The sequence below is a fragment of the Cryptomeria japonica genome, chromosome 3 (genome assembly GCF_030272615.1).
Source record: "Cryptomeria japonica chromosome 3, Sugi_1.0, whole genome shotgun sequence".
Lineage (NCBI taxonomy): Eukaryota > Viridiplantae > Streptophyta > Pinopsida > Cupressales > Cupressaceae > Cryptomeria > Cryptomeria japonica.
In genome coordinates, this window is record NC_081407.1 from 783,625,753 (window position 1) to 783,638,125 (window position 12,373).

Below are 12,373 nucleotides of genomic sequence, written 5' to 3' on the forward strand. Positions count from 1 at the left end.
GAGACTACCAGTAGGGACAACATAAGTATTCTAAACATAGTTCCAGTATTGAGCACCCATGCTTTTAATGTAGATCTTCAATCTTTCCTTCCATATCTTAAAGTTATCTCTATTGAACTTAGGACCTTCCTTCTTCATCATTAGAATAGGATCTTTTCCCCAAGCAGTTAAGCTTTTAACATATAGGACCTGGAGGACGCTCTGATACCAATTGATGAATAATGATGAACAATAAATACCCAATAGATACTGAGAGGGGGGAGGGGGGTGAATCAGTATAGACAAAAACTTCTTTAACAACTTAAACTGCAAAGACTGCACTAACTGGTAAACATCATCACCAATCTAAATCAAGGCAATACCGGTAAAACACAGTGACTGTAAAAGTCATAAACCAGTAACACTTAGATCTTCACAGAACCTAATATCTCATTTCCACTTCACCCATATGCTTAAACAAGTAATACATAAAAAATATAATAACCACTGGATCAACTTGCATTACCGCTTAATAGAAAACACTAAAACATCACATGAAAAAGCATCACACATGACACACTTATTTTTCACGTGGAAACCCAATTGGGAAAAACTACGGTGGGGATGAATACCCAAAAGTTGTTCTTGAACTCTTTTGAAGTTCGCTCTGTTAGGAGCCTAGTCCTATTAAAGACTTCACAATAGGTTCTACTAGGAACCGAGCCTATTAGGGATCACCTGGTTAAGGGATGGCTAAATACCCGGTTAAAGGTTAAAACACTATTAAAGGTTAACTCGCAAGAGGATTTGAAGAACTCAATGATTTTGAGTCACCCTATTAAAGGATTTACAAAAAACCCATTAAAGCTACTCGGTAAAGGGATTTTCCAAGTCAATAGGTAATACACTAATTTGATAACAACACTTAATGCCAAGGAAGATCCACTTTAGTTCCTTTACATCTGCAATTACAATTTGTAGGTATCTACTCACTTCTCTGGTCTGGAAAGAATCACCTCACATACAATCATTTTCCAACAACTGCAAATGAGAAGCATCATCAACCTTATAGACAATGATTAGGTCGGTAGCCAAAACCTAAAACCCTAAGCATCTAGGTTAACAATACAGTCGGTCCAATCCTGACCGTTCAAACACATTACATATGGTAAAGCAATCTTGAACATATCTCAAGACGTTCTCCATCGTCTGTTCTTCACCGCTTCTGGAAGCTGATAACCCATCACATGCTCTCCACCATTTACTATAATTTTGCACATTCCCGAGGTAGATAGAGCCAATCTTCTTAATGCAAGATCCTCAAGGAAATCCTTCACGTGCACAAGACTGATGTGGCAACATGATCTGATCTTCATTTCAATGCTAACTCATCACAGGATATCATCGGTTGAATCACACAGACTTGGAATGCATCAACCAGAAACCCTGAAGCTGAGACTACCAACCAGCAGTCATATCAAATGAAACCCCGATACAAACTTTGCATATACCGGTTCATATTCCAACATATCGGTTTACTTTTTGCGTATACCGGTTCATATCATCATACCGGTTCACTTGGCAGTTTGCTTACTTCAATATACCGGTTCATACTTCAGCATATTGACATCAATGACAACATACAATTCCATCATGTCATCAAACTCTGCACATAACTCTATACATATGCCAACAGTACATGCATACTTCACCTTCCTCTCTTCTACAATGTTTTCAAAGTCAAAATACTTCTCTATCTCTGAGATCCATTCCATCAGTTCATCTGAATCTAACTTCCCATCATATTCCAGTGGGGTAAAATGAGGTTTAGTGTTTGCCCTACTCAAAACCCTTAAAACCTTTCCTCCTCTAGATTAATTGCCAATAGGTTCACTTGTTCTATCGAGGCTTCTTCTCCTTCATCTTCGCTCACATCCTCAACATGTCAGCCTCTTCTTTGGTTTGTCTTCACGGTTTCTAACCAGGCTTCTATTCCTCACACATCTACATTACAACAAGGTCTACATTCTCACGTGCTCCACCATTCCTAGTTCCTCTTCGCACCATTAATCCATGCTAGTCCTCTGCAATTGTAGGTTGGATCCACAATCCACCACCCTACACCAAGATTTAGGACACACAACCTTTGCAACAAACTTCGCTCTGATACAACTTGGTGCTATCACCGATGAGGAGGGACCTCGGGGAGATTAGTCCAAACCAGTCGGCAAGAGTAAACACAATAGAAATACATAGATATGATGGAGGCAATGCATAATAGATAGTTTATTGCATGAAAGTTAATTACATCCAACCAGTAACAACCAGGTTACAACAAACTGACACATAGGCCTGGTAAAATAGGTCACATCGGGACCTTGAATCGAAAGATCAATCTATCTATCTAATACTTCTTGATTCTTTGAGTTGATTGATTGATTGATTACACTCTAAAGCATGATTATAAATATATATATCGATCCAAAGGATCTTCTCAGCCCAAAAAGGATCAAAACCCAAAGAACAAGATCTAATGTGCAAAATGAATAAGGTTGGCCTTTGCCAAGAGATTCCTCCCAAAAATCCAAAGGATGAAACGTAGAATGTCGGCCACATGCCAAGAAACATTGAGATAAATGCCCAAGGCTCTACAAGCTTCAGAATGGGTTCTGAGATCACTAGAATAGGTCTCAGGCAATTGGTAACAAATGAACAAACAGTAACAAGAATCTATCAAGGAAACCGATAGCGACTTTCTGAAAAGTGATCCAAATTTGATGTGGTTAGAAAGCAAGCAGGGTGATCAAGTCTTCAAGTAGAATCCAACTCCATAGGAACCGGTGAGCCAAAACCAAGACACACAGAAAGGAAAACTGAAATTGCAAACAAAAAACAAAACAGAAAAGAAATTTTTTTGGTTCATGCAAGATTACTGTGAACTAGGGATGCTCTTGCATCAGATAGGCACTTCACAGATTCTACATTGGCACCAACACCGAAAGGTCATAAATATTTCTCTAGTCACCTGAAATGCAGGCCGACATGGTATAGTAAAGGTTATCGATATTGGAGGCTGACATATCTTGGATCCAGCATCGGAAATTTGTTTTAATGTTTATACATTTATGTTATCTGGCCTACATATAATCAGATATTGTATATATCTTTGTAAGCTGACATAAGGCATAAAATTTGTATAGGGTATATAGGTCAGTTTGATTAGATCATTATGAATGGCTGTAATAGATATGCAAATGCAATATTTTGTGAAATCATTTAGAGAGATTATGTATGTGAGGAATTTATTATAAGGGTTATTCTAGTAAAGGGATTTAGGGTTTTAGACTGGAACAGACAGAGCTTAAACTGGAACTGTATTCTGGCATAGAAGATGTTATCTTAGTAGTTGTCACTTCTCTAGATTGTTGTCTGTAATTTTATGTAGTTACTGAGGTTCCTATTGTGATTGAGCAGTGTGCTCTAGGCTATAAGCCTTCTTGCAAGTGCGGGGCCTTCATATTTTGTAATATCTCTTCATATGGCAAGTGGATTGATATTGTGGGTCACAAATCCCACCGTTATTTTTCCTCTTTGATGTTTTCCACATATAAATTTGTGGGTTATGATTCTCATTTATATGTTTGGCTTATTCGTTTCTTTACTTCTTTTAATTTTGTATTTACCAGTATACCGGTTGGTGTATGAATGTTTTAATAATGCTAAAATCTACTTTTTCGTTATAACATTGATTCACCTCCCTCTTAGTGTTATTGGTTTCCAACAGATTAGACCTCTCGATGTGTTTTCAAGATGTCATATGTGTTGGATATTATTGGTTTGGTCTAAGGCCGACATGTTATGTAATTATGTATTTGGTTTATTGTCTGGTAGCCGAATTGATTGTTTATGGTCGAGGGTTTGTATATATATGATGTAAGATCTCATTGTAGATCATCATATGTATAAGGTCAAGGAATGGATATGGATGTGTAATGTGCGAATAATGTAATATCATTCAGGCAGCAGATTTGGTCGATCATTGAAGAATGAATTAGGTTTATGTAAGAGGATTTAGTCATCTGATAATGAGCTTAACCGTAACTGTACTCAGGCATAGGAGATGTTATTTTTGCAGTTCAAACACTTCTTCCAAATTGTAGTCTGGATTTTTATGTATTCAATGATACTTCTTTTGTGATGAGCAGTGCACTCTAGGTTGTTGGCCTTCCTGCAAGTTCAAGCCCCTTAATTGTAATTCACATACTTACTATAGAAGTACTGTCTAACTGTGGGTAGGTTTCCCACCATGGTTTTTCCCTTTATCAATTTTTCCATGTATAAATATTGGTGTCATGTGGATGTTATTTATTCTGTGATTATTGTTTATGCTTAATTGGTTTAATTCCTATTCTGGTATTTGGTTTAAGCATTCCGGTATTAATGTTTTCGGTTCCGGTATTAAAGTTCTAATTGCTAAATGTTCTAGTAATGTGTGACAATTGATTCACCCCCCCGCCCTACTCTTAGTTGTCTTCCAATTATTTGAAGTGTCTAACAATAGCCACCCATGATCTAAGTGCCTAATGGAAACACAATGAAATGATAAGCTCAATATAAAATAAATAAAATGTAGTCATATAAACAATGGAAATAGAATGAATGAAATTACAAAGGAGACCCCTTGGTTATGTAGGTTAACGTGAACATAAGATTGAATAAATTTATGACATGTGCTAATCTTATAACTTGACACATAAAGTGATATGTATCTACTTAAAGGGCCAATCTGTGGAAAGTGGGAAGAATAAATGTTAAAGTATCCTAACAACTAAAAAACATGATTTTTGGCACTTTATACTAGCCAAAATTCAAAAATATTTTATTCAAAGAGAGTAGATAAAGAGATTATGTTAGACTAGGAATATACAAATTGTTGGTATCATATCAGTTGTTGCCCTTGATGTCAAAGACACACAAAGGTATCACATGGATTGGCATAGGTATTCAATATTTAGTTGATATTGGCATACATTGACTTGTTTGATAAACACATCTTTGGTACATGGACATGGCATATTTTTCAGTGATATGAACATGTTCTTTTCATCATATGAACTGGTTCTTGGTGGTGGATATATGTATACATTTTATGTATGTCCTATATTGTTGTATAAGGTAATAAGGTGACACTACAAATTATGACTCATATGAAATAGGGGCTACAAAAGATACTGCTGGTAGTAGTATGATAGTTGATGAAATGGTTTGTTACATTTTGGTTTAGCATCTTGGTTGGCATTTTGGATCACTATTATAGTGACACTTGATATAGTACAGTTACATTGTGATTGTAGTTAGACTTGGATTTGATAACAAGGTAATTGTGATTACACTTCTATACCATGGTAATTTTACATTCCTATGCAACACTAAATCCATGTCATGGTTCACACCATTACCTAGAAGATATTGTGATCTTCAAAAACATTATAACCTCAATCATTTAAATAATCATCGTGAGACCTGGCAGAGTGGCAGTGTAGCAGTGACATCTTGATTACATGAGCATCATTTAGTATGTTGGTTTTTCATCACATACTCTTGGGTATAGGTACACAGTGATTCTATGCTATCACCTATAAGGCATTGTTCTTTAGGTTATACCTATGTGATCTTAAATATATTAATGCTTTATTTATCCTTATTGCTACTAATAATTAATGACATTTTGTCATCTTGTCATTGGTTCCTTAATAAAATCTTTAATATCTTGGAGAGCTACAAAGTTATTAATGTGTCATGCAAAGAAGGTATCGTATAAGAATCCATTTGAGCTCTCAAAACAATGTGTTTTATAAAGTTACTCCAAGTGAAAATGTTGATGCATTTGAGCTCTTTAATGATAAGGTGTTTATAAAGTCACCTTTAGTGATAATGTTATCATTGGGCATAGGGTCTATGGGGACTTATTATGAGGTAAGGAGATTTAAATAAATCCCACTGAAAAGTAGCTTTAGTGGGATATGGGTTGTATACTGGGATCAAAGCATAAGACATAAAAGTTTGGAACAAAGGGTGTCTGAGCTTGTTTAATTATTTATTTTGTTAGAAGAACCCTCGAGCTAGGGAATGGGCTTGAGTTAGGGTTTGTAGTATATATCTTCTTTTTGATAACTATGTGAAGGATGAAATTGGTTTTCTCAACCATGAAGGATAATTTGACAGTGTAAAAGTGGTTGAACCAAAAAATAATGATGGCTTACAATTATCTACCTTTAGTAACGTCTTTGGTTGCCAACAGGTGTTCTTTTTCCTATATTTTTGCCTCTTGTTGCAAATCAGTGATTATGAAGAAATTGTTTAAGCTAATCAGTTTGTTTATCTATTTGTTCGAATGGATTTAAGGGTTTTGTTAAATCCTTTTCTTTTGTAGCATGCATATTTTTTTCATATAAGTAAGTTTTCAAAACCTTGGTTATTCTTTTGTTTACTTTGTTGTTAAATGGATTTGTATAAATCATATCATAGCTAAGTCGAAACCCTAGCTTGTAATTTTTTTTGTAAAGGAATTAGTGTTTGTATTTTTTCAATCTATGTATTATTGTTAACAAGTAGTTAAGGGTTTCTATTTTCCCTTGTGGCAATGTGGAAGAGTTAATGGCCTATTTATAAAATCATTGTAGGTTTATAGTTTCTAAGCCTAGTCTGGGTTAACTTACATCTATTATGAACAACCTTTGTGTTATTCTTTGATCCAAGTATGATGTGGTTAGTAGATAACAAGTTTTTTTAAATTCAGGATAATACATTTTGTTATTTGTCAAGGATAAGATAATTTATTTTATGTTCAATGACATTGAGCATTATATATGCTACATTGAATGCATTCAGCGATGTGTGATTGATCAAAAAATAATATTGTTTTTCTGTTGTGTATTACTTTGTCAATAGATACTCATATTACAAAGACACCTTTTTAAGTTATATATCTAGATTTGTAAGCAATATCTGACAAACTATTTGTGAAAGCACTTGCAATAGGCTTCACTAGTTTATATTAATGTATCTTTTATATGCACAATAGTATTCTATATGTGAGCAGTTGGGCTCTCTATATGATATTACTGTGTATGTTTAAATATACACAATGATGTATTGTAAGTGAGTTAGTGAGCCAAGTTGTACCATTTCTTAGATGAATCTCAGTTGATATGAGATTAGAAGATGTTGTGAAAAGAAACAAAGATGAAACCCTATATGTAAATTCAAAATAGTGATATGAAAAGTGTTGAAAAGCCTTTCAGTGAGATAGTATTGTTAGTGAGACATACAAAATAGCTAGTGAGGTATTGTAAAAGAGAATATTTCAGATAAGCCAGCGAGGCAATTTCAAGGGGTTTTATTCCCCAGGAAGGTTTCCACTCAGGACATATCATTGTGTCATATTCTTGTGTATGTTTTGTTTAATCTATTGGCTATTCTATTTTCTTCATATTGCTCAAATAAATAAAATTTAAAAAAGCATTTAAAAAGTGAGAAAATGTGTATGAACACTAATTCACCCCCCCCCCCCTCAGTGTTTGTTGTACTCCAACACAAATATCATGAAACCATGCAAAAAGGAGAGTTAATATTTTGAATTTAATATCAAGAAAAGACCCTGCATAACGCATAAAGAGCCTTTCTAATATTATTCCAAATAATAGAACTTTATCCAATTAATTAAACGATTCTCTAAACTTTTAAGACATCAATACCTTGCAAATACTAATAGTTTAGAAGTTTGGCACAAGACTGGTATTCTTGCCTACACCAACTCTTATATAAATTTTAGTATCCAAGTCTTGATTATTCATCATATAGAGATAAAGAGTAGTGATTGAATTTATTTATTTTTCCTAAAAATTCAGTCTTAGCTAATATGATTATTTTTCATAGTCCAAGTTTAATACACAAAAACATTTCCTAGAGTCAAACACTTTCAAAAAATTCTTAGGATAATAAAGAAACAAGTATCTATAAAAAAGAAGAGAATGTGACACATATTTTTAAAGTGTAAGATTCTCAATAAAAAGACAACCATTAGAATGTCAAATGAGAAACCTTTGTTCTAAATCTACCAAGGATCACTTTTTAACTAAAGATAATTATGTTTACCAGTTAATGAATGAATATAAAAATAATCCAATGGAAGATATCCTATTTCGAACCATAAAATAAGATAAAATATCTATTGATTGGAAAAAGGAATACTAAAAATGTAAATATTTTATTTTTTCACATTTATCTTAACTTGAAGGTACGAAAAGAACATCCCTATTGGTATTTAAACCCTAAATAATTCCACTAACTTGTTAATCAGTCAGGAAAATTCTAAAACCCTCATCCATAAAAATGAAAACTTATGGGGATAGTGAATCAAATTCCTACAATCCTATAGTAGCTAATAAAAAACAATATGTTATTCCATTAGGTAATAATATGCCTCATATCCCATGAGCCACTCAATCCATCCTAGATAGGAAAAAAAAGAAATAAAATGTTTGAAAGAAATGACCATTTAGCTCTTTGATAAACCTTTTACATGCACAACTTAATAAGTATACCTTATTCCTTCAAAACACATAGAATCAAATATTTTTAAAGAAATTAAAATAATAACAATAGTTAGGCAATCCTTTTCAAAGTGCCTCTGGTCAAATGATTTCAAGGTGTTTAAAGTTTAGTTTATATGATTAACAATAATTATTTTATGGTTTCAAGGTGAAGTGGAGATGTTGGATATGCCTTTGGAGGAGGATGGTGCTACTGGGGGGTGTGTGGGCTTCGTGGGGCCTTCCCTCTTCTTTGTGGTTGTGCAATTGACTATTTCTTTGGCCCTGGTTTTTTACCGGGAAGGTGTGGTGGATGAGGGCACTCTTATTGTTGTTTCTTCCTTGGTTGGGATCCTGCCTTGCGTCCACCTGATTAAGCCTTGGAGTGAGGGAGTTGTCTAGGACCCAGGTGGAGTTTCTGGAGAATGCTTGTGTGGTTTATCAGTGTCTCCTTTCCCTTTGGACTATCTATTGTCCCAAGGGTTGGATTTGCTGCTATTGGAGGTCTCTCTGTGTGGGGGATCCTGGTTTCTTTTTGGTTTGGTTGCTTAGAGATTCCTCTTGAAGACTATGTGTTCTCTTCTTGTTCTATTCTGGTCAAGAGGGTCTTTGTTTTTTTGCAGGCTATCATCTGTTCCTTTCTTCTATCCTATCCTTTAGAGGTGGAATACTCTTCTATAGAGGGGAAGAGTTGTGGGTTGTTTGTTGGGGGATGACTCCTGTCGGGGGTATTGGATACCCTATTTTTTGAGGTTGTGTGTGTTGTTGTTTTTATCTCCTTGCCATTATATCTCTCCCCCTCTTCTCCTATTAAGGTTACAATTTTGGTGGAGCTTGTTGGAATGGAGTCTCTTAGGCTTAGGCCTCTCTATCAATTCATAGTTTTGGGATCCTTCTGCAAACCCTACTTTCCAGCTATGCATTATGGGTTATTCTCTTGGTTGCTGGACTTTATTTGAGGTGTGATGCCTAGCTCCTTCAGCTATTGATTTCTCTCCTTTCAAGTCCTATTGAGGTGGTTCCCTGTCGTATAGAGGTGGAGAGGTGTTGTGTTGGAAGGTGGATTTTGTTCAGTTGATGGGTGGTGTCTGGCTTCTTCCTATTGGTTATGGGGTCCATTTTAAAACCCATCTTGAAGGTTCGGGAAGACTTTGTCTGGTTGTGAGAACCTTGGAAAACCCTTATTCAAGATTGTGGGAACCTGTCAAAACCCATCAAGGTTGGGGGAGCCTGGTAAAACCCCATGTCTTCTGGTTGTGGGAGTTATATAAAACCCACTCTTAAGGTTGAGGGAGCCTTGAAAAACCCTATGTATTGTTCTCTCTTAAGGGCTAGACTAGATGCTGGTAGTTTTCAAGGGTCCAGTCTAGCCAGTCTTTGTTTTTGGTTAGGATAAGGTTTTGCTGATGATTTACTGATGATTTTACTTCAAGTTAAGGGTACTTGGGAAAACCCTATTTCATTGGCTAAGGGTGCCAGACAAACCCTTGTTCTCTATCTTCGAGATGTACTAGTTGTTTTAGATTAGTTAGAACTGCCAACGTGACTTGTATTGTTCTATCTTTGTAATCTTGTTGGCGTCTATTTAGTGTTGGCTGGTGGGTGTCTTTGATCTATTTGCTTGCAGCATCCCATTATTGGTTCTGGATCTATGTGGTTTCTAGGGGTTTCCGGTCCCCTCAAAACCTGTTTATCCAAATCAAAAACAATAATTATTTTATATTTTTTTCTTTTATATAAAAATAGATTTAGCTTGCATGAGTAGGGGAGTTAGCTTGGGTTGTGAGTTTTCTCTCTATTGATCTTAGATTCGACTCTAAGATTGAGATTCACTCAAGATGCACGTGACAAAATACCTCTAAAATAAAATAAAATAAAAAATATAATTTAAAGTCATTATCTTTATGATAAGTTTCTAAAGAAACTAAAGAATCTTTTCTAAATGAGTTATGATTTCTTGTTTTTGATTGAAAGAAAATTGACTATTTAAATCCTTTCTTCTGTCAATGAGGATACAGTAAGGCTGATAAGATGTTGTATTTTTTGGGGAATTGAACCCCTGAATTTTCATTTTTAATTGGAGAAACCTTACTACCCAATTATAAATAATTCTAGGTCAGTTTAAGTTTGACTAAACTCAGAATTATAACATTACGATCGATTAAGATTTACCAAACTAGGCAAACTATGTTCATTGATTAAAGTATTCAACTTATTAGTAAATACATATCTGATTCTTAGAATAGAATATAGCACTCATCAAACAAGACACCTGACTGTTGCATTTTAAAATGACATCTCTGTCAATTTAGTCTGATAAATCTATTCGTCCCATAGCAAACCCCACGACATCAAGGGATCCACCATTTCACACATACCATCTTTCTTTGGTTGTCATATAGCATCGGTTGGATATTGAAAAAGTTGAGAATCAAGAGATGCAGTGCCAAGAACCAATAAAAGATTATCATACTCAGACCTCATATGCTTTAGTTCTACTTGCTTCACCGCCAATTGGGATTCCAGATCAGCAATTTGCTTTCGCAGTCGATGAACATCTTTTGTACAGCCATGCACGGGATCATTCACCCTTGCACCAGGAGTTTCAAAAGTACCACTACATACAAAGTTCATGAATTAGAATTAGGGCACAGCTAAAACTTACTTGAAGCACTTTCACGATATGGCCGGTTCCAAACACTCTCTGTACGATTGCAAACTTGTCTAGATCATCCGGAGGAAAATAAGGAGCCAAAATACATTCTTCTGAACATTTCTTGCGATGTACTCTGCAGGAAGCACACGAGACCATTTTTCTTTTTCCCATTCGAGTAAAACAATGTTCTCAATATGTAATGAGACTACAATAATGCGTCTGAACAATGCTATACATATATCAAACAGTGAGAACCCTAGTCAATAATTTACGCTTCTTTTGCAAGAAACACCGCCGAAGTTACATAAATGTTTTCGTTAAGGTTTCGAATGTCTGTTCATGTTTTCTGACGGCCGCAGCCGACCTCGCCCAAACATCAGAGTTTGATTATTGTGTTATGAATAATGACTAATCAGGAATTTAATTAGGTAATCATTCTAACACTTTTTTTTTTCTCGTTGGTTTTTTGTTTGCAGCCAAATGTGGCGTATCATGCACCGAAATGTGGCTTGTTAATCTTGGGTTAATTGAAGTGGGTGGATGATGAATATCACCGTCAACAATTGCTGCTCTCCTTTTCAAACAAGCATTGCCACAGGGTTTTTATGTTTTATATCTTGCCCTAGAAGATATTTAGAGCAACTGGTACAGTATATTTTTTTGGGTTGTTATCTTCTGTTCATTCATTTCTTTAATATGTATATTAATATTTTTTAATTAATGTAATGCTGATGTATTTACTCATTTTTTTTAGAATTTGAAATTATATTTCATTATAATTTTAGAAAGTAAATATTAAATAATAAATATTATCTTGTCAAAATAATCTTCCTGTTTGAGGTTGCTATTCTGTGGGGAGGTAGGGATTATTGAGGACATTGAGCTTCAATTAGATACATTGATGGATGGCGAAGATGTTAGTTCAATATAGCGAGGTATAGTAACCATTAACATATGATCCTCATTATTGGAGAGACAACTAAACCTATAAGAAACTAGTACTGTCATGATAGAAGCAAATGAAGAGAAAGAAATAAAAAGAGGTTCTAAATCTGCCGTCAAATCATCTAAATAATATGTATCAACTACATAGAAGTTATCATGAAAAGGGAGATGAATTATCTTAATGGTATCTTCCAATTTT

The 12,373-nt window shown here is 34.9% G+C and overlaps 1 protein-coding gene across 1 annotated transcript; it reads right to left on the reverse strand.

Moving 5' to 3' along the window:
- Positions 1-10,967: 10,967 nt before the first annotated feature.
- On the reverse strand, positions 10,968-11,385 carry LOC131069567 (LOB domain-containing protein 1-like). Its single transcript, XM_059217721.1, has 2 exons — positions 11,294-11,385; positions 10,968-11,190 (listed from the first exon to the last, which is right to left on the reverse strand). The coding sequence occupies exons 1-2, from the start codon at positions 11,383-11,385 to the stop codon at positions 10,968-10,970; spliced, it is 315 nt and encodes a 104-aa protein (XP_059073704.1).
- Between the last annotated feature and the right edge of the window lie 988 nt (positions 11,386-12,373).